Here is a 20716-nt window from a genome sequence, read left to right on the forward strand (position 1 = left end):
GTCTTGGCCTGTGCGGGCAGTCCATAAATCCTTATATCCAAATCATATATGAAAAAGATATGAGGATGTCCGTGCAAGGTGGCACGTAGAATTTGGCCCACCACGGATCACTTTTTCTCTTTCTTTATTTTTTTTTTCTCTCTCTTCGTCTTCACCAATTATATGCATGTGACCAGATAATATGAGGATAATATAAGGAATGTGATTGTTTTGCAAGGAAAGTGATGGTTCAAAATAGACGTGCCCGGACACGGGCACGTCCACAAACATATAAGGAGTGAAATTAAGCAATCATGGTTCTAGATGCTCTTAGGAAACAACAAATGAGAATGTGCAGTACGAGCCAGTGGTGTAGATGGTGGTAGAGGAGGTGTGTCGCGTATCTTTTTTCAACAAAGGATGGATTTTATTAGTTTAAAATGGAGTACAAATGTAAAGAGCACATATTCAGCCTCTGCATAGCTAGGATGTACCCAACTCACACGAACACACGCGCGCGCACACACAAATCGCACCGGCAGCTAGCAAAGTCATATAAGACGGAAGGTGTGCGAAGGTGGATAGAAAACAAAGAGAAAAAGAGTAGCGATATTTCACGGCGAGCAGGTGTTGAGCCAATGAAGATGATTCAAGTGCATATGATACGGAAAATGCACTCATTATGCAAGCGTCCAAGCCGCCAAGCGATCCCATGCCTTCCACGCAATTGTTTGTCCCTCGTAAATCCTGGCATGACCTTGGCCCCAGACCCGACGTAGATAATGCTCAAGGCCAAGGCCATATGGCCATGGCCCGTCGGAATCCCTCCAGCAGGAGCAAGTCCATCTATTTGACGCTCATGAGCGTCATGGCTTCGACGTCCCGGCCTTCTTTTGCTGTTTTTTTTTCCTGCTTATTTTTTCCTTTTATTTTTCTTTTCCCTTTTTCTTTTTTTTCTAAATTCAAAATTTTCAAGAATGTTCAGAATTTCAAATTTTCTTCACAATTTTAAAAAATGTACGCTTCTTTAAAAAGTTGAAATGCCAAAATTTGTTCATGTTTTCAAATTTTGTTCACGTTATCAAAAAAGTTCACCGTATAGAAAAAAAATGTTCAGCGTACATTTGAAAAAATGTTCACTGTAACGTGTATAGGAATATTGTTCAGTGTGCATTTGAGAAAGAGTTTTCACCGTATATTAAAAAATGTTTAGTGTGTATTTGAAAAATATTCACCACATAATTAAAAAAGTTCAGTGTGTATTTTCAAATTCACAAATTTTTCAAAAAAATCACATTGATGTCTCCAAGCTGCTCCGATTGGGCTATCAACCGAGATTCTCATTGTTCTGACACGCCATGCATAGAGGATGTAATGGGGGTGTCTCATGGCAACATAGGGGCACCTTATGAGGCACTGAATCAACATTGAACGACCGTGCGCATCCTACTTCATGATGTCAGGTTGTTGGTCACCAGTCTCTCATAGTGGTCAATGTCGAAGGTGCTTGTCTACTACGAGAACGGCAACAAAAGCTCAGAGTGATGTACGTGCTCAACGATGAACGTGCATGTAAGCTTTGTTACTATCCAACATTGGCCCACCGCAACTCCATCGACACCATAGATGGCAAGATCATGCTCGTCTTCACCATGCAATCTACTCCCTCTGTTCCTAAATATAAGTATTTTTAGAGATTTCAATATAAACTACATACGGAGTAAAAAAAAGTGAATCTACACTCTAAACTATGTGTATATACATCTAAACTATGTCTGTATACATCTATGTGTAGTCCATATTGAAATCTCTAGAAAGACTTATATTTAGGAACGGACGGAGTAGCTGCAATCGGTGTTGTGCTCTATGTCATGACACGTGTCAAATGACTTGTAAAGGGTCCCTTTCCAGTACAGTGGCAACGTTGACATGTACAATTATACCAAGCAGATCAACACGAGTATAGTAGTGTTTGCATGCTTGTCATCGAGGAGGCGAAGACCGCCCAGAACACGCTTAAGGAAGGGGGTTGGATATACAAATTTAGCTAATAACTTTCATTTAGCATTCTCGCCAAATATAATATATTTTTTTGGTTGTCGCCCTTGACATGTCATTTGTGGCGGCTCGGGCGTCAACCCTAGAAGCCGCCGCCACCAAACACTAGAAGAAAGACAATGACAGAAGGGGAGGATGGCTAGAGAAGCCAAACCAAATCACCCGGCAGCTGACACCTAAAGCCGAAGGCCGAAGAAGGAGCTCAATAGAGGAACTCGTCACCCACGTACAAAAACCCACCTGAAGGGCAAGGGAGAAAAAATAGGCACCATAGTAGAGCTCATAGAGGAACATCGTTGGCACGATTGAAGGGCGTCAGATACCCGAGATCGTGCGGCGACCCAGTGTGCCGCCGGCGAAGCCGAATGACGACACACCACCAAGATCGAAGGGCGCGGCACCGATGTACCTTCGCCGAGGTCGAAAGGGAGCGCACCACTCGTGGCCGCCCCAGGACACCCAAGCAAGCAACGCCTGAGCCACCATGAAGTCAGCCCTGCAAGATGGAGACACCAAAGCAGATGCACGTCGAGTAGCGTCGATGGCACGATTGAATGGCGTCAGATAGCCGAGATCGTGTGGTGGCACCGGTGTGCCGCCAACGAATCCGAAGGACAGAACGCAACCGAGACCGAACGGTGTGGCACCGGTGTACCGCTGTCGAGGTCGAAGGAGAAGCCCGATGTGTGCTTCCTTTGTTTTGTTTCTTAACTTGTTCTTGATATAGTGTTGTTGTAGCAGCCGTGCATAATAACTGTCATGTTGATATCAATACTTCGTCCTTTATTAAAGAAGTAATGCAAATGGCAGGGTGAGTTGCGTATACAAGCCGTAGGCGGTGCCTCTTGGCCCATTCCACCATGGCGATACGGACCTGAAACCCATGGAGGAGCACAAGCTGAGGGCCATCCGTCACCTCCTTCATCGGGCTAACTGCAAGACAACCCTTGCCGAGCTCGTCGCCGCCGTGGACGAGGTGGGCGATGAGGTGCAGCAGGACGCCTACATGGACCTGGGCGAAGAGTTTCTCCAAAAAGATAAACACAGATGGCTGCTTCTTGCTAGAGGTGATGAAGACAGTTGCGGCCGTATAGAGGAAAAGGGGTCCATTTTCATGGCAATGGACTACACGCATGGTGACCCCGTCTTCAGCAAGCATGGAATCCAGCACATCAAGCCATTCGTCCAACGCGACATGCTCATGGTTGAGAACCAACTCCCAGTGATGTTGCTCGAGAAGATCGTTGCAGCGGAGGAATGCAAACCACCGGTAGGGTACTGACTGCTACTTGATACCAGCTTGATATTAATATGTTGTTTTTCCTCCAAAAAGATAAACACGACGATAAATGGGTGCACATGCATGTAGAGCGCGGCTTCGATAAACTTTATGGTGCTTAAGTTCCTAGAAAGGAAAGATGCCCCAGAAAGGGATCAACCTAGGACTCCACCCACTCGACATCTACCGGACGAGCCTGCTCAAGGCAGTGATGAAGACAAGGGGCAACAAACAAGGGCAACGCCACCCCCAAGGTTCGGGTTTTGAGAAGAATGATATGCATGAGAAGTCTTGTTTCCTGATATTATAGTTATACTATACTATTTTCCCCACTCATGAAGTTTACAACACAAAATCTGATAACTTAGGCCTCCTCAAGATTAAAAGTTGGATGTGTTCGTGCCTCAAGCCCCCCTCCACAGAATATCCATAGAGCCAGGGGTGTGGAGATAGAGACGGGGACACCGCATCTTCCCCATCCAAATATGCATCCGCAGAGAGTGGTGCCACGGTCGGCGTGGAACTTGTCTAAGGCAGGGTTTCGGTTCGTGCCCAGCAGCACTCTACATGCCCAAGGTACTTCTAGACGACTCGACCGCCTACAAGTTCCACAACATGATGGTGTTCGAGGCGATGCACGTGGGCACCAGGAACGACGTGACGACGTATGTCTTGTTCGTCAAGGACCTCGTGGATTCCGTCGAGGACGTGCCCCTGCTGGTGAAGAAGATGATCTTGGAGCATGACCTTGCCGACGGGGGGACGCCGCCATGGTGAGGCTTTTCAACGGCCTCACCAGGGATGTGTACAAGAACCGGAGGAGTCAGTTGTGCCGCGTGTGTGCTGACCTAGAGGACCACTACATCAATCACCATGTGTATGTCAAACTGTACGAGTACTAGTGGGCACACCTTAGGAGTAAGTACTTCAGGAGCCCCTGGACGGTCCTTGCCCTTCTCATCGCCGTCCTGCTCCTCGTCGGAGACATCGTGTAGGCCGTGTATGCAGTCATAGGCTATGATCCTAAGGATCATGGCAAGGCGAAACCCAAAATGAATTAATCCGAGAATGATTCTCTTTCCCATTTTTATTTTATCCCTTTTCCTTTTGACGAGAGAAATGCTTTTGTCTTGTCACACTGTTTCCTAACAAATTGAAGTGGAAGAAATCTGATTGGTATCGCTCGTGTTATTTACTCTCGCATGGTGCTTATTCGGTTCTCAAAATATATCGATGCACATTGTTATGATGTTTTTAGGATGTGTTTTCTGTCCAAAAAAATGTTTTTAGGCTGTGTGATCTTTTTACTCTATTTTTATGTTTACAGTAGTATTTATTTTTGCCATTGGGCACGGTTTCGACGGGCGAGTGCTGCGGGAGCGGTGGGCGCCGGACAGGCGGCGGCGGTCGCGCCCGGACCCGAAGAAATCTGGATCCATTCCGTCGCCAGCAGCAAAAAGGCTGGATTTTTCTTCCCCCTTTCCGTCGCCGCGCTTCCCTCCCTCCCCGATTCTTCCTCCTCGTGACCGAAATCCATCCTCTTTCCTTTCGCCCGATTATCTTCTTCCGAGCCTGCCTGCCTGGATCCACTCAATCATTCATTCGCCACGCCCCAGTCCAGATCTTTCTCCTCTTCTCTCTCTCTGTCTCTGGAATCTGGATTGCTGGATGCGATAAGGAGCCGGCCAATGGCGCTCGGGCACACGCGCCTCGACGTCCGGCGGCAGCAGCACGCCTCATCCTCCTGCTGCTCCGCCCCCGGCGTCGCCGCCTTCGTCGGGCTCTGCCTGGTTGCCGTCTGGATGGCCTCCTCCGCGCTCGTCACCCCAGCCGACTTCTCCCCGTTCCAGGCCCCCTTGTGGCGCCGCGCCGCCGCTCCGGCCGAGGCGAACGCGCCCCCCGCCGCCGTCAGAGAAGAAGAGACCGCCGCCGACGACCAGGAGCCTCCTGTGGCAGACCGGCAGCAGGCGGGTTCCACGGAGAAAGCAAAGGGGGCCGATGAAAAACAGAGCGCGGCAGAGAAGCCGGAGGAGAAGCCCGATGAGAAACCAAAGGTAAAGAAGGTGGAGGCCGAGGTGTTCCCCGACGCCAAGGACGCCGAGCTCCTCAATCAGACGGCGACGGAGCCGGGCTCGTGGCGCACCCAGGCCGCGGAGTCCAACACGGAGACCAACGAGCGAACGAACGCGTCTTCGAGTGTCCCGGCGGCGAGCCACAGCTGGAAGCTCTGCGACGTCGACGCCGGAGCCGACTACATCCCGTGCCTCGACAACGTGGAGGCCATCAGGAAGCTCCGGAGCGACAAGCACTACGAGCACCGGGAGCGGCATTGCCCCGAGGAGGCCCCGACCTGCCTCGTCCCGCTGCCGCCGGGCTACCGGAGTCCCATAAGGTGGCCGGAGAGCAGAGACCAGGTTCTTGTTGTCCACTGAATTTCATCTGCTTTGGTGCCTGACTTCAGTTATCTTCAGACATGGTTTGTTTACCTGACTGACAGAGGTTTTTTTTGGTTCAGATATGGTATAGCAATGTTCCTCATACCAAGCTGGTGGAGTACAAGGGGCACCAGAACTGGGTGAATGTCTCCGGGGAGCACCTGGTCTTTCCGGGAGGCGGAACTCAGTTCAAGCGTGGTGCTCTTCATTACATTGATTTCATTCAGGAGGTAACACTCAGACATGCTAGCATTCGTTCGAATATCATTTTCAAGCTGATTAAGTTCAGAGCCTTTGCATTGTGAAAAAACTATTGCAGCAATTTATACACAATAAGTTACTCTAGCCATGCTATGGTCAGATGATGCAAATGGTTTGTGCAGTAGGTGCCATCGACAAATTTCTGTAGAATTAAATTATCCTCCATAACTATGGTTACCGTATGCTGTCGAACAGAATAGGATTATTCTTTCCTTGTGAAAAAAGGATAATGCTCTGGATTTAGGAATTCAATTCAATGTAGTTAAAACCTAAAACTGAGGTTCTCTGTTTGACATGTCTGATGCTACTACACAGGCAAAGAAAGATGTGGCATGGGGAAAACGGACCCGTGTAGTTTTGGACGTTGGCTGCGGAGTTGCTAGCTTTGGAGGATATCTATTTGACAGAGATGTGCTTACGATGTCGTTTGCACCTAAAGATGAGCATGAAGCTCAGGTGCAGTTTGCCCTCGAGAGAGGAATCCCTGCTATATCAGCGGTTATGGGTACCAAAAGGCTCCCATTTCCTGGCGGGGTCTTTGATGCTGTTCATTGCGCACGCTGTAGGGTACCATGGCATATTGAAGGTGCTTTCTTTTACAACAAGAAGTTTCTTGTACAATGTCGTTCTCTGTTGCTGTTGTCTGAAATTATCAGTGTTGTCTGGCAGGCGGTAAGCTCTTGCTAGAACTGAATAGACTGTTACGGCCTGGTGGTTACTTTGTGTGGTCTGCTACTCCTGTATACCAGAAACTGCCGGAAGATGTCGAGATATGGGAAGGTAAATTAACTGATGATTACCGTTGAATTATTTTGCACTGTGGACATACCATTGTCGCCCAGAAACTCTATGTCAACTCCTGATGTAATGAAATGTTGAATCCTTATCTAATGTCAAATTTTTTTTGCACATTGTCAGCAATGTCTGTTCTAACAAGGTCAATGTGCTGGAATCTGGTCAATAAAGTAAAGGATAGGGTAAATCGAGTGGGAGCAGCGATTTTCCAAAAACCAATGGACAATCGATGCTATGATAGAAGATCTGCTGCAAACCCTCCACTGTGTGGAGAGTCTGATAATCCTGATGCTGCCTGGTAAGTGTTCTCATTTTCAACAGCCTATATCTTTGATGCTGATGACCAAACCGTGTACCTAATTTTAAGTTCATGTATTCTCTTATTACCCTTCAGGAATGTTTCATTGCAGTCTTGTATGCATAGATTGCCCAGAGACCCCACCATGCGTGGTTTACGCTGGCCAGAGGAATGGCCATTGAGGGTGGAAAGACCACCTTACTGGCTGAAAAGCTCTGAGACTGGAGTATATGGAAAGCCTGCTCCTGAAGATTTTCAAGCGGACTACGAGCACTGGAAGCGGGTGATAAGCAATTCGTATATGGAAGGCCTGGGTATTGATTGGTCTTCTGTCAGAAACGTTATGGACATGAAAGCTGTATACGGAGGGTAAGAACGGATCACATCATTGCTCCTTTTTAGCATCGAAAAGAATGAAAATGGTGCCACCCAGTCTGTCCTCTCCTTCCATGCCAATCTATGTTACCAGTGTTTATGTCAACTGTTCTTCACAAGCCCAGAAGCAGAAAATTTCATCATACTGCAGTACATAACATTAATCCGTGTCATCCGCTTCCTGTTTTAGGTTTGCAGCAGCTTTACGAAATATGAAGGTGTGGGTCATGAATGTAGTTCCAATTGATTCGCCTGACACACTCCCAATCATATACGAGCGCGGGCTGTTTGGACTCTACCATGACTGGTGCGAGTCGTTTAGCACCTACCCGAGAAGCTACGATCTTGTCCACGCGAACCATCTCTTCTCCAAGATTAAGAAGAGGTAATGGTCTTTTCACTCGAGAAAACCGACATGGTATGAGAACCACCATGACTGATCAAATGCTGTTTAATCTGCTGAATTTATTCATGAAAAACATGTCGTTGTTTTGGTTGTCGATAGAACAAGAGTTGAAGTTTGACTCAAATGCTGAATGATGCTGCTGTAGGTGTCAACTGTTGGGTGTGATTGTGGAGGTGGACCGGATCGTGAGGCCGGAAGGGAGGCTGATCGTCAGGGACGATATGGAGACGATACGGGAGGTGGAGTCGATCGTCAAGTCGCTGCACTGGGAGGTACGGCTGTCGTACTCCCAGGAGAATGAAGGCCTTCTGTTTGTGCAGAAGACCATGTGGCGACCAAATACTTCTTCGAGTTGATCGAAGCTAAAAAAAAGGGGGGATCTGGATGAACCATGCATCCATTGGTATAGACATTGTGTTTGTGTAGAGGGATGAGTGTAGCATAGCATATTGAAATGATATTGTTACTGCCGATTTTGTTCTTATGTTAGCGGAGCGGGCAAGGGCAATGAATGTGATGTATGTATGTAATGCATGATTATTATTGTTCATGTTGTTACGGGGGAGTAGGCTCAGCAAGATTGAGCCTAACATACATAGCTGATAATAAGATGCACAAATTCGTCGATGAGATGCGTGTATTTATATTTTGTTTTGTTGAAAATGTTCACTCATTTGACAAAGATGAGACATTTTTGTTTTTCAATCTCAAGCAGTGCATGATTTTTATCATTATTTTTATGTGTAGTAGGCCATAGAGGATAGTAAGATTATATACATGCACTAAAGTTATGCAATACAAGTATGATGGCATTATTCGTGCACAACCAATCTGCATATTAGTGTTCTAAAAGTTTTAAAACGATTCAGACCACGAAAAAAAAGAGCTTCATTAAAGGTATGAAGCTTGACATAAGCCCCAGAAAATATGTGGTGCCCCATTCATGGCATACTCCCATGGTTGCATATTTTAAAACTTCGATCTAATTTTTTTCAAGAAATCTGGAACTTTTTTGGATGTTCACAAGACAGTCTACTTGAGATAGAAATTGTCCTTTTATTCTGAATTTGTCCTTTTTATTTACTCTAGATTACTTATAAATGCCAATGTAGAATTTGTGATTCTAGATGTGACGTCGAACCATGTAACTAATATTGATCATTATTGTTGCCCTTAGAGCGATCAACCTAAACCAAGGGGTTATCATGTACATAGAGCATCTCTAGTTGATCCCTTAAAAACCTATATAAGAGTACATTTGAGAGATAGCCTTAAACCGTTAGAGGAGAAATTTTTTAAGGAGTTATCCCCAAAAGCCAGCCCAGCTCTCTCAGTTTTACTCCTCCGACGCCACTTCTCGGGATAATTTGGGCCGCTCTCCCTCCGCCCAAGTTGCCACCACTTCCTGCCCGAGCCGCCCAATCTCGCCGCTGCAGCCCCCGAGTCCAACCATAATGGAGCTGGAAGGCTCCTCTGCTACCTCGCCTGCCACATCGCCCCACCTCTCCCCGCCTGCCGGAACCATCGACTTCTAAGAACAATGAATTTATGCCCATTTGAATATTCATGTAGCATATGTTCTCTTAGTAGCACATCAACCTCATATCCCTTGGCGATGAATTTGTCCTCTATAATTTTCCCGGGACTTCTTATTCCCAAGAAGAATCATATCAGATAGTAAGCATGGAACTGAGTGGATACGACATGGTACCACATGATATTCCATAAGCAAGTGCATTATCTGAGTTGCTGTGACTATTTTGTAAATAAGTGAGTGGTTGCTTTGGTGTAAACAACGGATAACAAATAAGCCAAATTGGCTAGCTACCAATTGATCTCGTCCAATTATCAGAGCCTGCCAATCCTTGCAACTTTTGAGAGTACCAAATATTGACATGTCAAAATATTGGCTATGCATCTTTTTTACTTTCCAACCAAGCATGCCCTAAGTGCATTAACCATATAGGGTTTTACGGTTAACCAGATAGTTGTGACTATATTGAAACTTCATCTTCTTATGGTTCTTTCTTACTCCCATGATTCTTAAGACAAAGGCATATGATTAGTGCCATGTCCCTTCGAATTTCACATGTTTGAAAAACTAGAGTCATGTGCATCAACGAGTGTTTGAGATTACAAGACAAACAAATGAATTGGAACAAGATATTTGCAATGCGGTCCTTAGAAAAAAATTCCTAAAGAAATGTTCGCTGGGAGAAGTTGGCATTTGCGAACATTCCAGGTGGCAAGTTTAGTTGTATGGGGTTAATAGTTTCTTCAGAAACACATGACATTTTCTGAGAAGAAGAGAACTTTTGCGGCCAAAAAAAACAAGATTTGCAGTCTCTTACCAACTAAACTTGCCAAAAAAAAAAACATTCGCTTGCCATCCCTCTCCCAGCTGACGTTTGCCAGATAACATTACCCAAAAAAATAACAATTTTATTATGAATCAAATGTGTACATAGGGAAACTTTTCCAAGGAACGAAATCAGCCTACAATCTGATGATTTCCCTTCGAATCAAAGGAGCTCGAAATATGAGTCGAAATCATCCAAAAAACATGTGAATCCTACGAATTTAATTTGAATCAACGGTTCAGATAAGTGATGGATAAACAGACAGACAGTTGCCCTGCCTGGAAACAAAAGAATTGATTTTTTCCAGATAAGTCGTCCTCTCCAATCCACCATCGTCCGGCGATGCGGCTGGCGGCGGCGGCGGGGGTCCTCCGCCCCACGGCCGCCCTCCTCTTCCACTCCCGGTCCTGGCCGCACCGCCTCCTCCCCTCCCCGCGCCGCTCGTCCCTCCCCTTCGCCCGCCGGCGCCGCCACTCCTCCTCCTCCTCCACCGCCACGGCCCTCGACGACCCCCCTCCTCCCGCGGCGCCCGGTCCGCCCTCCCCCGCTCCGCCGACGCCGACGGGGGAGGGCGTGGAGACCAAGGCCGCCCGGCGCCGGCGCTTGCGGGAGTCCCCGGAGGGCATGCTCAGGCACCGGCTCGACATGTGCTCCCGCGACGCGGACCTCGCCACGGCGCTGGAGCTCTACGCGGCCGCGGTCGACCCGGCCACCGCCGTCCCGCTCGCCCTCCACCACTACAACTGCCTGCTCTACCTCTGCTCCAACGCGGCGGCCGAGGACGCCGACGCCGCGCGCCGCGGCTTCGAGATCTTCGCCGCCATGGAGGCGCAGGGCGTGGAGCCCAACGAGGCCACGCTCACCAGCCTCGCCCGCCTCGCCGCCGCCGTCCGGGACCCGGCCATGGCCTTCTCCGTCGTCCGCCGCATGGCCGCCGCCGGCATCCCGCCGCGCCTCCGCTCCTACGGCCCGGCCCTCTTCGCCTACTGCGACGCCCGCGACGCCGTCGGGGCCGCCGAGGTCGAGGCCCACATGGACGCCGGAGGGGTCGTGCCGGAGGAGACCGAGCTCGCCGCGCTGCTCCGGGTCAATGCCGACACCGGGAGGGCCGACCAGGTGTACAGGGTGCTGCACAGGACGCGCACGCTCGTCAGGCAGGTGTGCGAGGCCACCGCCCAGGTGGTCGAGGCCTGGTTCCGGTCGGACGCCGCGGCGGAGGCCGGGGTGGAGAAGTGGGACGCCAGGAAGGTCAGGGAAGGCGTGGTGAAGGGCGGCGGCGGCTGGCATGGCCAGGGCTGGCTCGGCAAGGGGCAATGGGACGTCGGGCAGAGCGAGATGGACAAGAACGGCAAATGCCAGCGCTGCGGCGAGAAGCTCGTGTGCATAGACATTGATCCTTCTGAGACAGAGACCTTTGCCAAGTCCCTTGCCGAACTCGCGTGCAAGCGCGAGGTCAGGGACGATTTCGTACGGTTTCAGGTACAATGCTTGGTTCATTCTCTCACCCCCAAATAGTTACATGTTGATTCTATAATGCTTACACACAATGTTGCTTTCTTTACCACAACACCCTACTACTGTATTACCAACAATTTAACGTAGTACGAGTATGCATACTTGTTTCCATATACTCCATGTATGGATTTTGGTAAGGATTCGGAGGCCCCATCGGCCCATCTTCTCAGTTGTCATGGTGGCTGATAAGAATTTTGGAATGGTTAGAACACATTTTATAATGTGCAGTGCTATAATTTTTTATAGGAATGCACACATTTTGTGTGTGGCTTGCGACCTTTTAGCAGATTTCAATTTCGGGTACTGTGAGAAACTTAACCTAGACGCACAATGTAACACCCATCTGTACCAAGTTATGTCTTTTGGCTGTTATTTTGGTAGTACTAACCAGCGTAGTAAAGAACTCGTTTGGCCTGATTGGAGCTTCTCCAGTAAACAAACCATTTTTGTTATGAAAACTGTCCAACAAGCCACACCAAGTTTAAGCTTATTTGGACCATATGATATGAGAGCTTATTGAGTTATTGCCTCCAAATTAAGTTGCTTGTTTAAACTTGACTTCAATGTATGGGCTCATAACTGAAGGTGAACCACACATAATAAGAGTTGTAATGGGAAGCTACTATTGCCAGTCATTGTCATTACTCCATAAAACTTGATGCAGCTTGTCAGCATCAAATGTTTGATCATGGACGGAAGCGCTTCTGCCAACATGTTATTTGTTCGCACTTCACCTCTTGGTTTAAGTTTTTACCCATATAGTAACCAAAATCCTTTTGGGTTGAGTTACTTGGCAAGTTTATTTCTGATGACAAAGATTGTTTTACGACCGTTTGTTTTGTTCTTTTTTTGTGATTTATTTAATTAACTGCTTATATTCTGCACCGGAAGCTTCTCTGTCTAATTGATAACCTGGTCTCTCCAGGACTGGCTCCGTCGAAATGGACCATTCGACGCTGTTATTGATGCTGCTAATGTCGGCCTTTACAACAGTAAAGCTTTCAGTTTTTCTCAGGTAAAAGGAATGCTGTCCGGCAGGCAAAATCCTAGTATGATACAATTGTTCTTGACATGCAGGCAGAGAAACACGGCTAACGCTCCTGCTATGAACTATGATTTTTGTTGCAGGTGAACTCTGTTGTAAATGGCATACAGAGAGTAACCAAGTCAAAGAAATTGCCACTGATCGTTTTGCATAGGAGCCGGGTAAATTGTGGCCCTGCAAAAGCACCACAGAATCAGAAGCTCATAGAGAGTTGGCGGAATGCTGGAGCACTATATTCTACTCCTCCTGGTTCCAATGATGATTGGTGAGCCCATGTTTCCTGCTTAACATATGCATTATTGTCTGCATCCCTTACTTCAGCTAGCTGGGAGTAGTAGGCTCTAATGAAGCAACCGTTGTGCTCTTTACTGTTTCATAAATTTCAATAGATAATCGTGAGAAATTTGAGGCAGAGATTTGGGATATGACTGCTCCCCCAATTGATGAATTTATTTTTCTAGCCCTGAGTTGTGCTTTAGCTTTTTCACCTTTACAAATAATCTCTCCCCTTTTCTGCTGCAGGTATTGGCTGTATGCAGCAGTTAGTTGCCGTTCATTGCTTGTTACGAACGACGAGATGCGGGACCACTTGTTTCAACTTCTCGGCACTAGTTTCTTCCCCAGATGGAAAGAAAAGCACCAGGTTTGTTTTCTTACTGCAGAACCCAACACATCTTAAGCCCTGGTTCAGTGTCAATGCATCAGTCGTGGATGCACTGAATTATCTCTTTGAGAATTTTGATCTAAAGAACCCCGGCAAACTCTATGCAGGTCAGGCTAACATACTCGGGCCGCGGTCCTACTTTCCACTTGCCGCCTCCTTATTCAATTGTCATTCAGGTGATTAATCTAACTCCGAGTCAGGCGCATTGCCCTGCGTCAGCATCAGCAGTTCATGAATGCATGCTGAAACAAACGGAGTTGTCGTCCTTGGATGCAGGAATCCGAAGCCGGGAGCTGGCACGTGCCGACGACGACCGGAGACGACATCGAGAGCCCGCGGCAGTGGGTCTGTGCCACCAGGAAAACTTCGGAGGGACCACCTTCTCCACCGCCCCAAGCTCGCGCCACCAGCAAAACTTCGGAGAGACCGCCTTCTCCACCGCCCCAAGCTCGCGCCTCCAGCAAAACTTCGGAGAGACCGCCTTCTCCGCCGCCCCAAGCTCGTGCCACTAGCAAAACTTTGGAAAGATCGCCTTCTCCGCCGCCCCAAGCTCGCGCCACCAGCAAAACTTTGGAGAGACCGCCTTCTCCGCCACCCCAAGCTCGCGCCACCAGGAAAACTTCTGAGAGACCGTCTTCTCCACCACCCCAAGCTCGCGCCACCAGGAGAACTTCAGAGAGACCTTCTTCTCCGCCGTCCCAAGTTCCGGCCACCAGGAAAACTTCAGAGAGACCGTCTTCTTCGCTGCCCCAAGCTTCCACCACCAGCAAAACTTCCGAGGGATCGTCTTCACCACCGCCCCAAGCGAGGTTAAGTGATCTGGGTTGGTAGCCTTTGCTAGAACTCATGTTATGGGGGTGCATGAGCATATAGCAGAAGTAGAAAAATAGCACCCAGATTTGGGCCTATTTATTTTAGATTTAAGAAGAAACAGAGCCACTAGTGCACCCTATAGCTTAGCAGCTCTTGATTGAGGCTGAGGTTATGCAGCAAGTAAAGTTGAGCTGGCCACCAACATCTTACATCTGTGAAGTTACTCCACAGTTCACATGGCCCATGAAAATGAAAATTTTGTTTGCTGTAGCAAGGTAATTGCTGAATGTGGATGATTTTTTTAACCCTGTAAACTCATTGTACTCCTACAAGAATTTGGTATCATCATGGTGTAATTGACTGCTTGAGCCACTGGTAATTTGGCAGTAGAAACAACTGTTTTTTACAGTCATTTTTAGATGATTGTTTTTTTTAGCAGCATTTTTAGATGATTGTTAGATGCCCTTAATGTAGCTGGTTTGAGAAAACTGGGTGTGGTGGTGGGTCCCTTGGTGTCAGTGAGGGAATTGGGTGTTGCGTTATCCATGCATGTGCAAGGCAGCGAATGGGAGCGCGCCACGTGTGATCCCTTGGCGTGGAGCCCGCCGCTGCGTCGTCCACAGCCATGGAAAAATACTAGGGGCAAGCGGCAGCCATGGATTGCTGCCCACCCAATCCACCTCTCTCTCTCTCTCGTGCAGCTCAGGCAGCAGCCACGTACATCCCTCTCTCTCACTTCTTGTGCCAAGCACGCGGCACCACCAGCCACCGGAGGAGGAGGAGAAGGAGTTTGGGCGGGCGGCCGGTCGGAGCAGCAGCGGGAGGAGGCGGCTGCAGGATGCCACGGCGAGCAGGGGCTTGTTGTTGATGCGAGATTCCCAATGGCGTCGCGCAGCGCCGCGCTCTGCTTCTCCGCCGCCGTCACCAGCACCACGGCCACCGGCGGCGGCGGCAGGGGCAGGAGCCGGAGGCGCTTCTTGGTCGTCTGCTGCGACGGCGGCCGGAGATCCGACCTGCTCTCTTCCTCCCTCGTAAGCTCAACTAGCTTGCTTCTTCTTCCTTTCTTCTTCTCCCTTAGCTCACACCTGACAATCGGAGCGGCACCTTTTTCTGCTCTGTCCAGGCGGCCAAGGTGCTGGGCGCGCCGACGACCTTCGACGCGGCGAAGCTGACGGTGCAGTACGCCGGCGCCGGTGAGGCGTTCCCGAGGGCCTACACGCTGAGCCACTGCGACTTCACCGCGAACCTGACGCTGGCGGTGTCGGAGACCATCACGAGCGAGCAGCTGCGGCGGTGGGGGTGGCGGCGCGACGACGTCTTCGCCGAGTGGAAGGAGATGACCTGCACCGGCGGGCCGGGCGGAGGGGAGATGACGCTGCACCTGCACTGCCACGTCAGCGGGCCGAACCCGCTGCAGGAGCTGGCCGCTGGGTTCCGCTACTACGTCTTCTCCAAGGAGCTGCCGCTGGTGCTCAAGGCCGTGGTGCACGGCGACGCCGCCCTCTTCGCCGCCCGGCCCGAGCTCATGGACGCCAGGGTGTGGGTGCACTTCCACTCCTCCTCCCGCAAGTACAACCGCATCGAGTGCTGGGGCGCCCTCCGCGAGGCCACCAAGGTAGTGCTTCTTCATCTTCTTCCTCCTCTTCTGTCATGGTTTGCATCTACTAATTGTGAATTTGTGATGATCAATATATTGAGCAATTCTGATGTGGTTGGGGGTTTATATGAATGGATTGCAGAGGAGTCTGCTGGACGGGGGGCTCGTCGACGAGCTCCAGAGCGAGATCACCGAGAGACGAAGGACATGGAACATATTCAACACCCTCGTCTCGTTTCTGCTATGATCGGGTCTCCGATCCGGTAATGCGGTCCGGGTAACATTGAGAAAGATTTGAGAGATAGGGCGCGAAAGAGAGAAAGAAAGAATCATGCTTTCATTTCATTCTTTTGCTCTGTCTGGTCATTCTTTGCATTGCCTTGGCAAGAGAGGAGGAACTCTAGACACCATTCTTCAATTCTTGAGATGTACATTACCAACCAAAGTGTTCACCTTGTTAAGCAAGCATTTCACCCCCTGTTTATCTAATGTTTACGACATTTGCTGATTTGATTTTGATTATTGTTCTTCAGTACCGTCGTCTGTTTTCTAGTATCTTTACTCACCAGTCTTGCTGCACATTTCTCAAGATATATACCTCCGATCCAATTGAGTTTCAGGACTGGATAAGCACAGCATGTGTCTTAATCCTCTATGTTAAGCTAGCTGCTGGCTTTCTTTGATTAGTATGGACATACTGTTTCAAGGTTTGTTGGTGGCAAATTTACAGTCAGGTTAGATTGTTGCGTATGGGCATGGCTCAGACTGTTATGCCCCCCGGGCAAGTTTAGCCCGCAAGTTATCTTAGTTTTTATTTCACATCGTGGTTATATATACAAGTTGTAAAACTATTTTGAGATTTAAGCAATAAGACTATTCCTATTGCCCGGCTCCCAGAGGAGCCGGAAACCCTAAACCCTAGCCGCCTCTTTCCTTCAGCGCCGGCCGCCGCGCTCCAGCCCTCGCCCACCTCCCTCGTTTCCCTACAGCCTACGTCCGAGACTGGGAAGAACCCTAGCTCCTAACACCTTGGTATCAGCTAGCTTGGTTTCGAGCATGTCCTCACCACCACCAACCTCGTCGCTGCCCCTCACCACCACCGCCGCCGTGACATCGCCGATCACCATGGCCCCGCTGACCCTGCCCTCGGCGCCGATGGATTCTTCCTCCGGCGCGTCGACCGGCCAGTCGCCGCCCCCCGCCACGGCTCCGCTGCCATCACCGTCCACCATGCCGACCCTCTACTCCCAAGAGGCCATGGCCGATGTCCTCAATGACCCGGTCGTCGCGGTCCAGGGAATCCGACTCTACCTGGCCAGCCCGTACGGGCCGCCACCGCCGCCCGTTCCCTCCGGACCGCCGGCCCTGCCTTGGTACTCGGTCCCCGGGGCAATCACCAGGGGCTACCCGGCGCTCCAGCCGCCGGCCGCGCCAGCGCCCTCCTGGCCACAGTGGCCCGCGCCAGCGCTCGCGGCGCCACCCGCGCTGTCCGCGCATGCCTCACCCCCACAGTGGTCGTCTTGGCCCGCGCCGGCCCCAGCCGCGTCATTCGCACCGGCTGCGTCGGTCCAGATTCCACCGCCGCTGCCCTGCCCCGGCCTGGTCCAGTCCACACTGGGCGGTCTCCCGATCCAGCAGGTCCGGTTCCCACCGTCACCATCTCCGATCCCGGGCTGGCTCACCGGGACGTCGCCACCGCTAGTTTATACGGAGGCCGGGGACCCGTCGGTGCCCATGCTGCAGTCCAGGGCCTCGTCGGGCCCCACGGGGGCCTACGCCGGCCTCCCCACCATGGACCGGGCACCGTCATCAGCTCTCCGCATCGCCGAGCCGGTGGGCCCTGGCGCGACGACCCAGACGCCGCCCCGGTTCGCCAAGATCGACTTCGCCACATATGATGGCTCGGACGACCCGCTCAACTGGCTCAACCAGTGTGACCAGTTTTTTCGTGGGCAGCGCACGCCCGCGTCGGAGCGCACTTGGCTGGCTTCCTACCACCTCCGCGGTGCAGCCCAGACATGGTACTACGCCCTCGAGCAGGACGAGGGCGGCATGCCTCCGTGGGAGCGTTTCCGCGAGCTGTGCCTCCTTCGTTTCGGGCCACCGACGCACGGGAGCCGCCTGGCCGAGTTGGGACGCCTACCCTTCACCTCCATGGTGCAGGATTTCGCCGACCGTTTCCAGGCTCTCGCGTGCCACGCGCCGGGCGTGACGGCCCTACAACGGGCTGAACTCTTCGTCGGCGGCCTTCCCGACCACATCCGCGTGGACGTCGAGCTGAAGGGGCCCCAAGATCTTCAGACGGCCATGTACTATGCTCGGGCATTCAAGCAGCGCGCCCAGGCCTTGACGCGGACACCCGCGTCTCGTGGGGGCCGGCTCCCTCCCCGACCACCCCCGACAGCACCCGCACCTTCGGCCGCATCACCGGCGGCCACCCCGGCCGTGACGCGCCCTTTCCGGCGCCTCTCTCAGGCGGAGCAGCTCGAGCGCCGACGCTTGGGGCTTTGCTTTAACTGTGATGCGCCCTACGCCCCGGGCCATGTCTGCCCACGCCTCTTCTACTTGGAGACGACCGACGAGACCGAGGATGACACACTCGATGATGGACTCGGCAACCCAGCCGCCGCGGAGCCCGCGCCTGCACCCGCGCACGCTCCAGCGACGACCCTCGTCGTCTCGCTTCACGCATTGGCCGGCATCCGTGATGAACGGACGATGCTTTTACCGGTCACGATCCAGGGCGAGCGTCTGGTGGCCCTCGTGGACACAGGTTCCACGTATAACTTCCGGCCTGAGGCCACCATGCGGCGCCTCGCGCTACAGCCGACAGGCGGAGAGCAGCTGCGGGTCACCGTCGCTAATGGCGACTGCCTCCGCTGCCATGGGCTCGCCCGGGACGTGCCCATCACTATCGGCGACGAGCACTTCACCATCACCTGCGCCGGCATTGACTTGGGCTGCTTCGACTTCATCCTCGGCGTCGACTTCTTGCGGAATCTCGGTCCCATCCTTTGGGACTTCGACGCCCTGACGATGACCTTCTGGCGTCTCGGCCGCCGCGTCCGGTGGGAGGGTGCTACCTCTTGAGCATTGCGTTGGATTTCCCCGAAGAGGAGAGGATGATGCAGCAAAGTAGCGTAAGTATTTCCCTCAGTTTTTGAGAACCAAGGTATCAATCCAGTAGGAGGCTACACGCAAGTCCCTCGTACCTACACAAAAACAATAGCTCCTCGCAACCAACGCGATTAGGGGTTGTCAATCCCTTCACGGTCACTTACGAGAGTGAGATCTGATAGATAATATTTTTGGTATTTTTGATATAGATATGCAAAGTAAAAAGTAAAAGACAAAGTAAAAGCACAACAATAATAAAGTGATGGAGATTGATATGATGAAAATAGACCCGGGGGCCATAGGTTTCACTAGTGGCTTCTCTCAAGAGCATAAGTATTCTACAGTGGGTGAACAAATTACTGTTGAGCAATTGATAGAATTGAGCATAGTTATGAGAATATCTAGGTATGATCATGTATATAGGCATCATGTCCGAAACAAGTAGACCGACTCCTGCCTGCATCTACTACTATTACTCCACTCATCGATCGCTATCCAGCATGCATCTAGAGTATTAAGTTAAAAACAGAGTAACGCCTTAAGCAAGATGACATGATGTAGAGGGATAGTTTCATGCAATATGATAAAACTCCATCTTGTTATCCTCGATGGCAACAATACAATACGTGCCTTGCTGCCCCTTCTGTCACTGGGAAAGGACACCGCAAGATTGAACCCAAAGCTAAGCACTTCACCCATGGCAAGAAAAACCAATCTAGTAGGCCAAACCAAACTGATAATTCGAAGAGACTTGCAAAGATAACCAATCATACATAAAAGAATTCAGGGAAGATTCAAATATTATTCATAGATAGACTTGATCATAAACCCACAATTTATCGGTCTCAACAAACACACCGCAAAAAGAAGATTACATCGAATAGATCTCCACAAGAGAGGGGGAGAACATTGTATTGAGATCCAAAAAAGAGAGAAGAAGCATCTAGCTAATAACTATGGACCCGAAGGTCTGAGGTAAACTACTCACACTTCATCAGAGAGGCTATGATGATGTAGAAGCCCTCCGTGATGACGGCCCTCTCCGGCGGAGCTCCGGAACAGGCCCAAGATGGGATCTCGTGGATACAGAAAGTTGCGGCGGTGCAATTAGGCTTTTGGCTCCGTATCTGATTGTTTGGGGGTACGTAGGTATATATAGGAGGAAGGAGTACGTCGGTGGAGCAACAGGGGGCCCACGAGGCAGGGAAGCGCGCCCTAGGGGGGCCCACCCTCGTGACCGCCTCTTTTGTTCCTTGGAGTAGGGTCCAAGTCTCCTGGATCACGTTCGGTGAGAAAATCACGTTCCCAAAGGTTTTATTCCGTTTGGACTCCGTTTGATATTATGTTTCTCCGAAACACTGAAATAGGCAAAAAACAACAATTCTAGGCTGGGCCTCCGGTTAATAGGTTAGTCCCAAAAATAATATAAAAGTGGAAAATAAAGCCCAATATAGTCCAAAACAGTAGATAATATAGCATGGAGCAATCAAAAATTATAGATACGTTGGAGACTTATCAGAGAGCATTGGAGGCACCCTGGCGACGCCCCCGCTCCAGTTGGCCGCGACCATCACCGAGGCCGAGCACCCGCTGTTGGACAGCCTCCTGCAGCAACACCGTGATCTCTTTGAGGAGCCGCAGGGCCTTCCACCGGCCCGGGTCTACGACCACCGTATTCACCTCCTGCCAGGCTCGGCACCGGTGGCAGTACGACCCTAC

At 50.6% G+C, this 20716-nt stretch overlaps 3 protein-coding genes across 3 annotated transcripts; all 3 read left to right on the forward strand.

Moving 5' to 3' along the window:
- The first annotated feature begins 4696 nt into the window (after positions 1-4696).
- LOC123055431 (probable methyltransferase PMT26) lies at positions 4697-8532 on the forward strand. The gene is made up of 8 exons (XM_044479450.1): positions 4697-5730; positions 5832-5981; positions 6328-6598; positions 6682-6792; positions 6931-7105; positions 7202-7474; positions 7671-7865; positions 8032-8532. The coding sequence occupies exons 1-8, from the start codon at positions 5005-5007 to the stop codon at positions 8240-8242; spliced, it is 2112 nt and encodes a 703-aa protein (XP_044335385.1). The 5' UTR covers positions 4697-5004; the 3' UTR covers positions 8243-8532.
- A 1988-nt stretch (positions 8533-10520) lies between these two features.
- Positions 10521-14718, forward strand: LOC123055432 (proteinaceous RNase P 1, chloroplastic/mitochondrial). The gene is made up of 6 exons (XM_044479451.1): positions 10521-11725; positions 12687-12776; positions 12890-13071; positions 13329-13449; positions 13578-13646; positions 13747-14718. Exons 1-6 carry the CDS (start codon positions 10589-10591, stop codon positions 14299-14301), a joined length of 2154 nt encoding a protein of 717 aa, XP_044335386.1. The 5' UTR covers positions 10521-10588; the 3' UTR covers positions 14302-14718.
- Positions 14719-14813: 95 nt separating this feature from the next.
- LOC123055433 (protein STAY-GREEN LIKE, chloroplastic) lies at positions 14814-16412 on the forward strand. The gene is made up of 3 exons (XM_044479452.1): positions 14814-15314; positions 15407-15898; positions 16023-16412. Exons 1-3 carry the CDS (start codon positions 14829-14831, stop codon positions 16125-16127), a joined length of 1083 nt encoding a protein of 360 aa, XP_044335387.1. The 5' UTR covers positions 14814-14828; the 3' UTR covers positions 16128-16412.
- The last annotated feature ends 4304 nt before the right edge of the window (positions 16413-20716 follow it).

This window comes from Triticum aestivum, chromosome 2D, assembly GCF_018294505.1.
Source record: "Triticum aestivum cultivar Chinese Spring chromosome 2D, IWGSC CS RefSeq v2.1, whole genome shotgun sequence".
Classification (NCBI taxonomy): Eukaryota; Viridiplantae; Streptophyta; class Magnoliopsida; order Poales; family Poaceae; genus Triticum; species Triticum aestivum.